This window comes from Lithobates pipiens, unplaced genomic scaffold (assembly GCF_037356315.1).
Source record: "Lithobates pipiens isolate NorthernLeopardFrog02 unplaced genomic scaffold, aLitPip1_a1.2 Scaffold_22, whole genome shotgun sequence".
Lineage (NCBI taxonomy): Eukaryota > Metazoa > Chordata > Amphibia > Anura > Ranidae > Lithobates > Lithobates pipiens.
This window is the reverse complement of record NW_027507784.1, coordinates 56,539,432-56,554,628: the sequence shown is the minus strand read 5'-3', so window position 1 is coordinate 56,554,628 and position 15,197 is coordinate 56,539,432. Positions and strand designations below refer to the sequence as shown.

Sequence of the window (15,197 nt, the reverse complement as noted above, 5' to 3'; positions counted from 1 at the left end):
GGAATGGCAACAAAATGTTACCTTTAAAAATGTCCATAGGCGACATTTAAAAAAGGTTGCATGTTTTGAGTTACAGAGGTCTAGGGCTAGAATTGTTGCTCTTGCTCTACCGATCGCACGATACCTCATATGTGTGGTTTGAACACAGTTTTCATATGCGGGCGCTACTCACATATGCGTTCGCTTCTGCGCGCAAGCTCGGCAGGAAGGGCGTGTTTTAAAAAATATATATTTTTCTTATTTATTTTGCTTTTTATTTTTACACTGTTCTTTAAGAAAAAAAAATTGTCACTTTTATTCCTATTACAAGGAATGTAAACCTCACTTGTAATAGAAAAAAAAAAGCATGACAGGACCTCTTCAATATGAGATCTGGGGTCAATAAGACCTCAGCTCTCATAATTACACTAAAATGCAATAAAAAAAAAGTAAAAAATGGCCCTTTAAGCGCTATGGGCGGAAGTGATGTTTTGACGTCCACCCTGCAATGGTATGGAGACGGGTGGGGGCCATCTTCCCCTCACTCATCTCCATGCACAGGAAGAAGGATCTGATTACCTCCGCAGCTACCGATGGCTCTGGTAAGCGGCGGAGGGCACTGGAGAGTGACAAGGGGCCCTCTCCCAGCTCCAAAAAAAAAAGTTATCGCGTTGCGAATCCGCCACAGAAACCACTATTATCAGAGGCCGGACCACCTGCCAAAGAAGAGGATACAAGGGTTATGGCAGCTAGCTGCTGCCATAACAAAGATATCCCTCTTCAAAGTTAAGATGTATATTGGTGTGCGACGGTCCGGAAGTGGTTAAAGCATGTTATACAGCATATATGTTTAGCCCCCTGTATCACCTGAAATACCTGGCTGATCCTGCCAGTTTCTGCCTTTCCCCTGTAAACTGACCACAGTTTATCATGGCCGCTGAGCCCTAATACTGTGGTCCATTTACTTGCCTCCATCATCTGCTGTATCTCCTCTCTACTCTTCTCTATCCTCTCCCCCCTCCCCTGCCTGCCTGTCAGCTCCAGACACTGCCCACCCCCTCCTGCTGCTATAAAAAAAAACGATATCATCTATATACCATCCCATCCGTTCTATAATGCGATGTGTCCCAGTTCCTGAGCTGTATTAAAAAAAAAAAAAGTGCAGACCTCCTTTTAGAGCATTTCTCTGTGCTCATGTGACTATACAGATGATATAGTGGGTTGACAACCATTTTTCAGTTTTAATTACAAAACTATACTTGTACTTCAAACTTTAAGAAGGGAAATCTTAATTCCTATCCTGTGTTTTTTTATGTTGTAAAGAATATAATCACCTGCTGACTGAGTGGTTGATCCCAGTTTCCAGATGGCCACAGTCTTGTCCATGGATCCAGTGGCCAGCAAGGGCAGATTTGGTGCTAAAGCACAGGCAGTCACATAGCTGTAGAAACGAAGGAATAATAATAAACTGTATGTCATATAGCACCTTTAAAAAGGTAAGGATCATGTGCCTTTACACGCACATGGACTTTAATGGAATCCCAGTCTTGGTCCTCACAAATGCACTTCTGGAAGAATGGTCAAACATTCCCATAGACACACTCCTAAACCTTGTGGGCAGCCTTCCCAGAAGAGTTGAAGCTGTTATAGCTGCAAAGGGTGGGCCAACTCAATATTGAAACCTACAGACTAAGACTGGGATGCCATTAAAGTTTGTGTGTAAATGCAGGTGTCCCAATACTTTTGGTAATATATTGCATTTATTCTTATGAATTTTGTATTGCATGATTTTGTTTTTTCCTGTGCACCAGTTATAGTGACCTTCAAATTTACTCTAAATATGAATTTTAGGCATACAGCTCATTGAAATACATACATGAGGACCTGTGAAAGGATTTGTAATTCTTTGCTGCCAGCTTTGTGATCCAGACATTCCTGCAAAACAACAGTCTCAGATCTTTGACACATTAACATCAAATCTTGTCCTAGAACACTGGTCAAAACGCACCCCAGTGTGCTAATTGGACAAGGAAGTAGCAGCAGAAGACTGATAAGTCATCCCTCTGCTCTCTCTTATTCTACCAGCAGATATGCATGGAGCAAAGCCTGACTGGCTCCTGGTACTGTTCTTCCCTTTGCTAGTCTGAAAGCTGCTGCACAAGGTTTCAGGCTCCTTCCACCCAACTGCCGAACAACCTTCCCACTCAGATCTACAGGTAAGTATTCTACAGGCTACAATGAGGGCAAATAAGGGGTGTGAATAACTTGATTCTGAATAATCAGAAATCTAGAAAATTAGACTGCTCCAGGGTTCAGCATACTTATGCCCTGTACACACGGTCGGACTTTGCGATGGAAAATGTGCGATCGGATCGTGTTGTCGGAAAATCTGATCTTGTGTGGGCTCCATCGGACTTTTTCCGTCAGAATTTCCAACACACAAGGTTTGAGAGCAGGATCTAAAATTTTCCAACAACAAAATCCAATCGTTTAAATTCCGATCGTGTGTAGACAATTCCAACAGACAAAGTGCCACGCATGCTCAGAATAAATTACGAGATGAAAGCTATTGGCTACTGGCCCGTTTATAGTCCTGTCGTACGTGTTCTACGTCACGGCATTGAGAACTATCGGATTTTCCGAGAATTTTGTGCGACTGTGTGTATGCTAGATAAGTTTGGGCCAAAATCCGTCGGAAAAAATTGGATTGATTTTATCGTCGGAAAGTCTGACTGCGTGTACAGGGCATAAGACTTGTGCACAGACTATGGGGTTGATTTACTAAAGGTAAATAGACTGGGCGCTTTGCAAAGTGTGGTTACACTCTGCAAGAGCAGTTTCCCCAGAGCTTAATAAATGAACAGAAGCTCTGCTGACTTCCATCATCCAATCAGTGCAAGCAAAAGTGCTGTTTTTTTATTTTCTTTGCAGGTGATTGGGTATTCTTTGCAAAGTGAAGCTTCACTTCATTTACTAAGCTCTGTAGCAAAGTGCATAGTCTATTTGCCTTTAGTAAATCAATACATATGAAAGGTGAGAACCCTAATGCCGCGTACACACGACCGAACTTGGGTCCGACAGACTTTCGATGGAGTTCTGACAGAGTTCTGACGGAATTTTCGAATGAACGGACTTGGCCACGCACAATCACACCAAAGTCCGACGGATTCGAAGTTCATAGCCAGTAGCCAATAGCTGCCCTCGCGTCAGTTTTTGTCTGTCGGACTAGCATACACACGAGCGGATTTCTCGGTAGGAACTGGGTCCGGCGGAGTTCTGGCGGAAAAATTTGAAACATGTTCCATTTCTAAAGTCTGTCAGACTTTTGTGAATCAAAAGTCCGCTGCAGCCCACACACGTTCGAATAGTCGGCCGGAATTGTTCCGTCTGACTTTTGATGTTGAAAAGTCTGGTCGTGTGTACGCGGCATTAGTCAGCCGAGTTAGGGATGGCATTACTTGCTCCCAGAATACCAACATGCCAACAAAGGATTTTATACAGTTTGGTAACCTAGTGTACCTGAGCTTTACTAAATGTAAACAAAAGCCTGGTCCGCACTCCTACTTTGTATTTCAGTGCTACGTCTTTAAGAATGAATGGGGTGTACCGAGCGCCTAATTGCAGGTATGACTTCATGGAAATGTCGGCAGGCTGTATCATTGCAAATACATTTTACAGACCCTGTTGGCAATCACATGGATGTTAAGATTTGTGGCCTGGAGGGATGATAACTGAAATCCAGCCCCGATGAAATGACTTGCAATGCATACCCAACATTCTCAAAAAAACTGTTTCTAGGGAGTCATAATAAACACGGCTCAGATGCTTCATACGGATATCAGACTGCCCCGTAACAACCCGTCTCTGCATTATTCCATCTATAAAATATATAAAATATAGCACTACCATGTGCCTTGACAAAACACATTTTTAACGTCTCTCCTTTTAGGCTGCCGTTTCACAATACAGGAAGACATGACACACATAGAACATTGCCTTCCATTGTTCTTTATTTGGCAGCAGAAATAGTTGCACAGGCAAAGTACACCTAGCACACATTCCAGAGGCAATAGTCATTTATTACCTATGCCAAGGTCCAAGCTACACATGCCACCCCCTGATGTGACTGGTCTATGGGGCAACACATTCTACACCAGTTTACTGCTTGTATCCTTACCATAGACAAAGGCCCTCAGTACAGGCATAGCAAATGTCACTACTGTACACAAAACCTGACAACTGCCCCAGCTTGTAAAGCCCAACTCCAACCAAATGTTTATCTCAATTAGTATGTTATTCTAGTTATTAATAGAGCTGGGAAGAGCTAAAGCTCTAGTGGGTATTTTATTGCCGTCTGTGCCCCCCTCTGTGAACAATCCAAATAATTTGCATTATGTTTTAAACCACTTTGGGGTTAGAGGTGACTTACTTTACAAACTGGAACAATTGTTACATTACAGTGATGTGCTTATTGAATTGGCAATTGCCGTAGATGAGGGTAATGATTTAAGGAATTTTATCTTGCTGTAAAATTAGTCATTTTGCAGTCATCTAAACTGGCATAAAAAAAAAAGTTACTTTTAAACATAGGTGTGCTCACGGGGTGAGCTGGGTGTGCCTGGGCACACCTAATCACCCTGTGCACATTAGCGTTATCACTCTGTGTGCCAGCAGGGAGATGGAAAATATCTCCCTCTGACCAATTCTGCTATTGAGTACTATCATACTTCTTCTTCACTGCACCGGTGTTCTGTCCAAAAATGTCTGCCTATCGAATAGTGTCCGTTGTGTACTGCGCAGGTGCAGCACTTGCGCATTACGGAGCACAAGGAGATTCAGAAAATCTCCAAAGATGAACGGCGCCTGCGCTGTGAGTCGAGGTGCAAGCCCCACCATCCAAGTGGACGGCCCCTCGCGGGCTCGCTTCGGTCAAGGCCTCGCTTCGCTCGGCTCTTTTTTGTTCTAACTCTATGTCCACTTGGATGGTGGGGCTTGAACCTGGACTCACGGCACAGGCGCCATTCATCTTCGGATATTTTTGGAATCTGCTTGTCATGTGTACTGCACATGCGCAGTAAACGGAGGACACGATTTGACATGACACTGGTTCTGCCATTAGAGTATGTGTGTCTATAAATAGAATAATAAATGTAATATATATATATATATATATATATATATATATATATATATATATATATATATATATATATATATATACATATACACACACACACACACAATGTGTGTTTGAGCTTTGGAGTGCACACTCTAATGCAAATCGGCTGCACACACCTACAGTATCTCACAAAAGTGAGTACACCCCTCACATTTTTGTAAATATTTTAAGGGACAGCTAATTTAATTTTTAATTAAAAATGTACACTGTTATACAAGCTGTACACTCACTACTTTACATTGTAGCAAAGTGTCATTTCTTCAGTGTTGTCACATGAAAAGATATAATAAAATATTTACAAAAATGTGAGGGGTGTACTCACTTTTGTGAGATACTGTATGCTTTTAAAGCTTGGATCACAGCACCATTAATGAGACCTGGTCACTGTGTGTAATGGCAGAACTGTCATGGCGATCACATGGCTTTTTTTTTTTTAATAAACAAAGATATGTAATCACCACGTTGGTGCTGTCAAAGTCTTATGGTTACCTTTTAAGGTTAGGGTAAGTGCTAAAACTAGGATTAGGTGTAGCATTTTTATTTGGCCCAAACACAGGCCCAGAATATTAAAATATGTTTTCCTAACCCCTAGGAGCCCATTTAACCACTTAAGGACCAGGCCTCTTTTTCAGATTTGGTGTTTACATGTTTAAAACTGTTTTTTTTTGCTAGAAAATTACTTAGAACCCCCAAACATTTTATATTGTTTTTTTTTCTAACACCCTAGAGAATAAAATGGCGGTCATTGAAATACTTTTTTTCACACCGTATTTGCCCAGCGGTCTTACAAGCGCACTTTTTTTGGAAAAAATTCACTTTTTTGAATACAAAAATAAGACAACAGTAAAATTAGCCCAATTTTTTTTTTTATATTGTGAAAGATAATGGTAAGCCGAGTAAACTGATACCCAACATGTCACGCTTCAAAATTGCGCCCGCTCGTGGAATGGCGTCAAACTTTTAGCCTCAAAAATCTCTATAAGCGACATTTAAAAAATTCTACAGGTTGCATTTTTTGCGTTAGAGGAGGTCTAGGGCTAGAATTATTGCTCTCGCTCTACCGATCGCGGCGATACCTCACATGTGTAGTTTGACCACCGTTTTCATATGCGGGCGCTACTCACGTATGCGCTCGCTTCTGTGCGCAAGCTCGTCGTGACGGGGTGTTTTTAAAAACCTTTTTTTAATTTTTCTTATTTATTTTAATTGATTTTATTTATTTTTACACTGTTTAAAAAAAAAAAATATTGATCACTTTTATTCCTATTACAAGGAATGTAAACATCCCTTGTAATAGAAAAAAGCATGACATATTAAAGCTTAAATATGAGATCTGCGGTCAAAAAGTCCTCAGATCTCATATTTGGACTAAAAAATAAAAAAATATAAAAAAAAATGACATTTAAAAAAAATATATACCTTTAAGAGGTATGGGCGGAAGTGACGTTTTGACGTCGCTTCCACCCTCCTATGGTATAGAGATGAGTGGGGGCAATCTTAGCCTCACTTGTCTCTATACCCAGCTAGCGAAAGGAACCGATCGCCTCCGCCGCTACCGATGGCTCCGGTAAGCGGCAGAAGGTGCGGGAGGGCGGCTGGAGGGGGGGCAGCACCTCTCCCACCGCCGACAGCAGTGATCTCACGGCGAATCCGCCACAGAGACCACCGTTATCGTACAGCCGACCAGCGCCTGAAGAGATGGATATCACGGTTGTGGCAGCAGCTGCTGCCGTTACCGAGATATCCCTCTTCAAAAATAGGATGTACATCGGCGTGCGCTGGTCGGTAAGTGGTTAAACCCCCTTTGCACCCTTAAAAATCATCTTCATTTCACCTTCCCCATTGTCCGCTGAAATTACATTTCAGTAAAGTGACATCTCCCAAATTCGCTCAACACTAGTTATTTCTCAGGATACTGTAGATTGGTGGATCGCTGATGGTTTGGGGATGTGTGAGCTACAAGGGCACAGAAAATTTGGTCAAAATTGATAGCAAGATGAATGCAGTATGTTATCAAAAAACACTGGAGGAACATTTGCATTCATCAGCCAGGAAGCTACACATGGGACGTACTTGGACATTACAACATGACAATGATCCAAAACACAAGGCCAAGTCGACCTGCCATTGGCTACAGCAGAATAAAGTGAAGGTTCTGGAGTGGCCATCTCAGTCTCCTGACCTCAATATCATTGAGCCACTTTGGGGAGGATCTCAAACGATCAGATCATGCAAAACAGCCCAAAAATTTACAGGAACTGGAGGCTTTTCGCCAAGATGAATGGGCAGCTTTACCATTTGGGAAAATAAAGAGCCTCATCCACAAATACCACCCAAGACTTCAAGCTGTCATTGATGTTAACGGGGGCAATACGCGGTATTAACCACTTCAGCCCCGGAAGGATTTACCCCCTTGACCAAGCCCTTTTTGCTACACAGCACTGTGACGCTTTAACCGACAATTACGCAGTCGTGCGACACTGTACCCAAACAAAATTGACATCCTTTTTTCCCCCACCAATAGAGCTTTCTTTTGGTGGTATTTGATCACCTCTGCGTTTTTGTTTTTTTGGGGTGCTACAAACAAAATAAAAAAGCATACATTTTGGGAAAAAATGGCAATATTTTTTTTAATTTTTGCTATAATAAATATCCCAAAAAATACATAAAAAATATTTTTTCCTCAGTTTAAGGCAATATGTATTCTTCTACATATTTTTGCTAAAAAAATAAAAATAAAAATTGCAATAAGCTTATATTAATTGGTTTGCGCAAAAGTGATCTCGTCTACAAAACGGGATAGATTTATGGCATTTTTATTACCGTATGATTTCTTTTTTATTAGTAATGGCGGAGATCTGCAATTTTTATCGTGACTGCGACATTGCGGCGGACAGATCGGACACTTTTGGGATCATTGGCATGCTATAAAAAATGCACTGATTACTGTGTAAAGTGTCCTGTGGGGCTGCATGAGTGCTGCTGGCGTCAGGGAGCTGCATTTCACTGATGGTACCATGAATTCACAGATGTACTGCTCTATATTGAAAGAGAAGATGCTACTATCACTCCGTGCCTTTGGGGGTCGTGCGCTTTTCCAACATGACAATGATCCAAAACACACATCTAAGGTCGTGGTTGCATTTCTGAAGAAGAACAGGGTGAAAGTGATTCAGTGGCCAAGTATGTCTCCTAATCTGAACCCAAACACCTATGGGGAATTCTGAGACGACAAGTTGAGCATCACTCTCCATCCAACGTCCAGGCTCTAAAAGAGGTTGTTCATAAGGAAATGGAAAAAGATAGATATTGCAATATGTTGCCAACTTGTTCATTCCATGCCTAGAAGACTTGGTGCTAACCTTAGAAATCACGGAGGTCATCCAAAATACTACATGTACAGGTTCCCCTAATTTTATGACCAGGTTCCGTTCCAGCGACCAGGTTGTTAATAGAATTGGTCGTTGAACGAGGAGCCACAAGTAATCAATATTTTAACCACTACAATACAGGGCACTTTCGCCCCCTTCCTTCCCAGCCCAATTTTCAGCTTTCATCGCTCTAGCGCTTTCAGTGACAATTGCGCGGTCATGCTAAACTGTACCCAAATTAAATTTTTATCATTTTGTTCGCACAAATAGAGATTTATTTTGGTGGTATTTATTCACGACTCCGTTTTTTATTTTTTGCGATATAAGCGCAAAAAAGCGGAAATTTGGAAAAAAAACAATATTTTCTTTTTTCTATTTTAAAAGAAATCCAATAAAATCAAATTTTGTCATAAATTTAAGCCAAAATGTATTCTGCTACATGTTTTTGGTAAAAAAAAATCCGTTAAGTGTATAATAATTGGTTTGTGTGATCACGGACATATGTACGCAAATGATCATGTACATATGTGTGCAGGTGATCACGTACATATGTGTGCACATAATCATTGGGACAAGTGATTTTAGTGGGACATATGTGGGGGACATGTTTTTATTATTAGGGACATGTGTTTTTATTTTTTGGGGACATGTATGTTTTGGGGACATGTGTGTTATGGGGACATATGTGGGGACTGTGTTTACACTGTGTGGTGTGTTGTGTGTTTACACTAGACTGGTGATCAGTGAGTAAAAAGCTGTAAAAAACAGCTCATACTCACTGATCACCAGCCGACTGCAGCGTTCTGCTCTCCTCAGCGATGACTTCTGTGTGAGGAGAGGAGGAGCCGATTGCCTAGCAACCGGCTGTTTGTTTACATCACATGACGGCCGTGATTGGACACGGCCGTCATGTGATCAGGAGGGCCAATCACAGAGCCCTCCTGCCGATCTGAGATGCGCCGTGTCCCGGTGACACGGGCGCATCAGGATCGCGCCGCTGCGCGGGCACGCGCGCGCGATCCCGCTCCTCCTGATGGACGTTCCTGAACATCCTATCAGGAGTAGATGGCTCCCACCCGGCCGTATATGTGCATTGGCCGGGTGGGAAGTGGTTAAGCATTCTTAACTACTGTACTGTACTGGATTCTGGGAAAAAAAAGGTCTAAACACAAAACCCCAGATCAATAACACTGTTTTAATTTGCAGAAGTACAGAACACAAAAATATAAACATTCTGTACTGTACAATACAATGATGTACAGTGCATCGCTTGGGTGGGGAGAGCTGGTCCTAAGTCCGAGTGGTTGTTAAAAAAAGGGAAATCATTAAACGAGGAGTATTTGTAGTAGTTTTTGTGGTGGCAGTGTATTCATTTTTGCATCAACTAATTTGAGTAAAACACAAGATTTTGCAATCTAAGTTATATTATTAACCTTTCTTTCATGTAATGAGCCAAACAAATGTTCTATAAAAAAATGTTGGAAATTGTTCATTGATATATTGATTAGAATCTTACTTTTCAAAAGGGGTGTACTCATTTATGCTGAGCACTGTATATTATATATATATATTGTGTATTTATTATACACACACACACACCCTTAGGGGTGCACACCCTAATGAAATAGGCTGCACACACCCACGATACTTCTAAATTATATATATATATATATATATATATATATATATATATATATAAGTAAATACACTTTTTCAAGTTTCAGTGACAGTTTTACAGAACTAATTGTGTCAACCTGCTGCTGTGAACAAGTCATACTCTGTACTTTACTGCATGAATTCTATGTTTACAATACTTTATTATCACCTTCTTCATTAGCTATTAAATCTCTGATGGAGCGGAAAATCTGGAGCCCACAAAATGAATTGCACTATATTATACATTCAAGAACCCATCAATTTTGCCCCCCCCAAAAAAAAAACCATGGGTGGTATTTGGACTTTTTTTTGTCCCTCTTTAGATTCAGTGCGAAGCACCTCCTTGTGTCCCTTCCATTCATGGCGCTGTCTTACTAGAGACACTTTACTCTCCACCATAAATTGTAATTGGTGTTTGGATCCAAAGTCTCCCATCTGCACAAAATGATACCGTAACTGGAGAAAGGTTTATGATAATATGCGGTACTTACCGTGTGTGATGTGTCAGGATGTGCAGGATGCTTCCAGTTTTCTGAGAAATAATAATCAGATGTTATTAGGATGTGACTTTACACATTTACGTAAAACAAATGACACTGACAACCTCTTAGCAATATGCTTTTAGATGTACTGTAATTAAATGCCACATATATGCATGTTAGGCATTTAAATGGATCTATAGGAATCTCACTCACAAATTTTGGGTTGTCACCTTGACCAGGAACGGTCAATCTTCCAATGAGGACACTAAGAATTCTAGTGACCTTAGTGGCCATCAGTGATACCCTCACTTTGGAGGGATTTCCTCTCACGTCCTGTTTTGGGGCGAGAAGTGAAGAGAAATATCCCCAATATGATACAGATATAAAAAAAAAAAAAAGCTCAGAGGTCTCATACTGGTGTCCTTCCAGCTGTTGCGAAACTACAAGTTCCATCATGCCTCTGCCTGTGGGAATCATACTTGTAACTGTCAGCCTTGCAATGCTTTATGGGACTTGTAGTTTTACAACAGCTGGGGGGCCACCAGTTTGAGACCCCTGGTTTAGCTCCACTTTAAAATTTCCTCTGCAAACATTTAACACAAATCTCTACTGCATCCAGACAGAACTACCTGCAAAGCCTAGGAAGTATTCACAGTGGGACTTTAGCAGTTCAGTGTGTACCACCCTCCCAGATAGGCTGCTAGATAGGATAGGCACATTTAGTTTTTTAAATACATATTAATGTGAGAATTAAACAGGTCCTAATAAGTGAATCATGTGACATGTAAGCCCTTGTACACACGGTCGGAAATTCTGACCACAAAATCCGTTGGATTTTTTCAGACGGATTTTGTCCAAAACGGGTGTTGCATACACACGGTCGGACAAAGTTGTCGGAAAATCCGATCGTTCTTAACGTGATGACGTTACTTAGTTACGACGGGACTACGTTCAGGCTAGTAGCCAATAGCTTTGGTCTCGTAATTTGATCTGAGCATGTGTGGCACTTTGTCCGATCGGAATTCTCTACAAATGATCGGACAAAGTCCGATCGGATCATGTTGTCGGAAAATTTTATATCCAGCTCTCAAACTTTGTTGGTCAGACATTCCTACTGAAAAAGTCCAATGGAGCCCACACACGGTCGGATTATCCGACAACACGGTCCGATCGGACATTTTCCATCGGAATTTCCGACCATGTGTACAAGGGCTAAGAGTCCTCCAATGAATGGGGAAATCTTCAAAGATCCTCCAGTGGAAGAATAAGTGGATAAATCAAATGACATAATATGGTGACTGTTTCTTCAACGTGTCTGACTTTCATCCATAGCAGTATATGATCTGATTGACCACCGGAGGTTCCTGGAACATAAATGCCATGGCTGGGTGTTGGCCACAAGCTAGCTTGTGCAGCTGGTAAGCGTGCGCTCTCTGTGGTGGTGGATTCACATTGTCTGCTCTAAAAATCACAAGAAACTGTCACCATATTGTGTGGTTTGATTTATCCACTTATTCTTCCATTGGAGGATCTTTCAAGATTTCTCCATTCATTGGAGGACTCTTGCATGTCACATGATTCACTTATTGGGACTTGTTTAATTCTCACATTAGTATACATTTATACATTTTTTATTTACATATATGTTTTTGAGCAGTTTCCCTATGTTTTATTGATGCTTGTGTGTATTTCACTTTGAGCTGCAGCTGTAGATTTGAAACAGCGCAGTTTTTTTTCTTTCTTACATTTTTATATTTTTTATTTTTAAATTTAGTTTTGTGGATCTGCTATAATCGGCAAAGCAGAAAGTGACTTGATGTGGTCTGCTCAGGGCTCTACAGGCTGCAAGTTTGATTGCTTCTGGAGGCTTCCAGAATATAATGGGTGGGAGAATCAGATGAGCAGCCTAAATATTTATGCAGCCCCAGCCAATCTGTGGGGAAAGGTGCCCAGATGGTGGCTGGGAGAGTGAATAAATAGACTGAAGCCTGGGAGACCAATTGTCTTCCCCAGGAGGAGAGATTCCGAAGGGCTTCTGTACTTCTTGGCAGTCCAGCCAATGATTTTGCTTCTTATCGAGTTTCCAGCTGAGCATAGCTGGGGGGCCTATCCTACTGCAAATTCCTTTAAAAGGATCTGGTCTGGAGGCTCCACTGAGGAAACTGTCTGCCTGAGTCTAGAGGGAGCCATCCAAATCGCAGGGACATGGAGTACAGACCTGGGATAGGAATTCTAGTGAATGTTGCTGTAGTTAAACCTTAGTACACTAAGTTAAAGGCTTTCCTGGCCTGGAACATTGCCAATGATGTCCCAATGCTGTCCACTTCATGTCCTACTGCTCAAAGGACTGTGGTAGGAAGTAGTTTCAGAACAAAGAGCGTCCTCACTCTGTTCAGTGTTCTGGGGTATCCCACAGCTTCCCTAAGACCCCTCCAGGTTAATCTGCAATAAACCTCTAGACTGTTTTCGGAGCCAGAGGAGTGAATGTTGCTGTTTGCCTGGCTGCCGCTGCACAAAAGGGAAAAGAACCTGGGACACAATTCAGCGGCTCTTGCTCTAACACTACAAGTAGACTAAAGAGCACAGAGGTGTCAGTGACATTCTGCACTTCACCCCGTCCCTTCTAATTCACTATTGGTAGAGTTGCCCTTTGACAATAATAGAACTTACAAAGCATAATACTTACGGTGGAAAAAATGATAACAGATTTGTCCACAGACCTAGAAAACAAATATATAAAGCAATTGACTGCGTTTTAAAGGGTAACTCCACTTCTGTGGGGGAAAATAAATAAATAAATATATAGCGTATACAATTGCGATTCAAGTCATATTGTAATTTAATGTTATTAAAAATTATCTTTCCTTTTCCATCTGCAGCTCTGTCGTTTTCTGTAAAATGCCATATGGCTACCCCAAGGTGTTCTGTACACAGAATAGGTACAGAAACCTCCCCCCGCCCGGAACATAATTTCCTGCTTGTTTGATTGGCTCACTGATTTTCCCAGAAGTCTGCCCTAAGTTACAAGTCAGATTTCAGGCATCCCCTACAACAAAAATTTCATTTTTGGTGGGATACTCCCAATTGGAAATCACCTCTAAAGGAATGCAGACCCTGCCACTTTCCTCATTAGAGCCCTGCAGGCGCAGCAGCTGGTTGATCATTATGAAACCACTCCCATACAGATTCGCTTTTCTCATGGATACAGACAAACACACAGGGATATCTTCAGAATAACAAAGGGTAAGAATCTGCAAAAAACTTTGTAAAAATCTTTGTAATGTACAAAGATCACCCAGAGGAGAGTCATTTTTTCTCAAAAAAAGTGGAGGTACTCTTTAAGGCAGGGGTCTCAAACTGGTGGCCCTCCAGATGTTGCAAAACTACAAGTCCCATCATGCCATTGCCTTTGGGAGTCTTGCTCTTAACTGTCAGCCTTGCAATGCCTCATGGGACTTGTAGTTTTTCAACAGCTGGCGGGCCACCAGTTTGAGACCTCTGCTTTAAGGTCTCATGCACATGGACAAGGGGGGAAAAAGCCACTTTTAGGAGGTGTTTTTCCCTTTTTTTATGCCTCTGAATGCAGCTCTATTTTAGCCAATGGGGTTGATTTACTAAATGCATATACTGTTCAATGTAAGTGCAGTTGCTCTAGATCTGAGTGGAAGCTGTGAAATGAGGGGAAGCTCTGCTGATTTCTAATATTATTATTATTATACAGGATTTATATAGCCCCAACAGTTTGTGCAGTGCTTTGCAATGTTTGGTTAAACAGTACAATTCAATACAGGAGGAATCAGAGGGCCCTGCTTGTTAGAGCTTACAATCTAAATGCTACATTTCTACTGTGTTTTCCCGAAAATAAGACCTACTGTGATTTTTTAGGGAGGGCTGCAATATAAGCCCTACCCCGAAAATAAGCCCTAGTTTAAAGTGGTTGTAAAATCCTAGAATACACTGTATTACAGTGTTATATAATGTAAACGTGTATGTTACTGTAATCTATTTGTGATAAATACCTTTGTTACAGTGCAGCCCCCAACCCCCCCCCCCCCCCCCCCAAGTGCTCAGAATGGGGAAGAGAGCTTCGGCCGGTCACAGAAGAGCCAAGCGGCACTATAAGAGGGTATTTATCAGAAATAGATTACAGAAACATACATAGTTTACATGACATAATACTGTAATACAGTGCACTCTAGGATTTTACAAGCACTTTTACTCAGTTCCATTGGCCACTGGGGATTGCTGACAGGCAGGGAGGGAGATGGGGGGGGAGAAGGCAGCACATGACAAGCCCCTCCCCCCAAAAAAAGCCAAAATCAATACAAGACCTGGGCTTATTTTTGGAAAAACATGATATTCAATCATGTGCAAGCAAAATGTTTTAATTTTTTATTTCTTATTTTTCTTGCGTGTGATTGGATATTCTTTGCAAAGTGAAGTTTTACCTCATTTACTAAGCTCTGGAGCAACTGCACAGTATCTGTCTTTAGTAAATTAACCCCCAATATGTTCATGCACATTGTGAGG

At 41.4% G+C, this 15,197-nt stretch overlaps 1 protein-coding gene across 1 annotated transcript in view; it reads right to left on the bottom strand.

Moving 5' to 3' along the window:
* Positions 1-15,197, bottom strand: part of WDSUB1 (WD repeat, sterile alpha motif and U-box domain containing 1) — a 70,731-nt gene that overhangs the window by 15,089 nt on the left and 40,445 nt on the right. Inside the window, 3 exon segments of the mRNA XM_077447635.1 lie at positions 1,314-1,420; positions 10,677-10,717; positions 13,354-13,387. Coding sequence (XP_077303761.1) covers positions 1,314-1,420; positions 10,677-10,717; positions 13,354-13,387 — 182 coding nt within the window.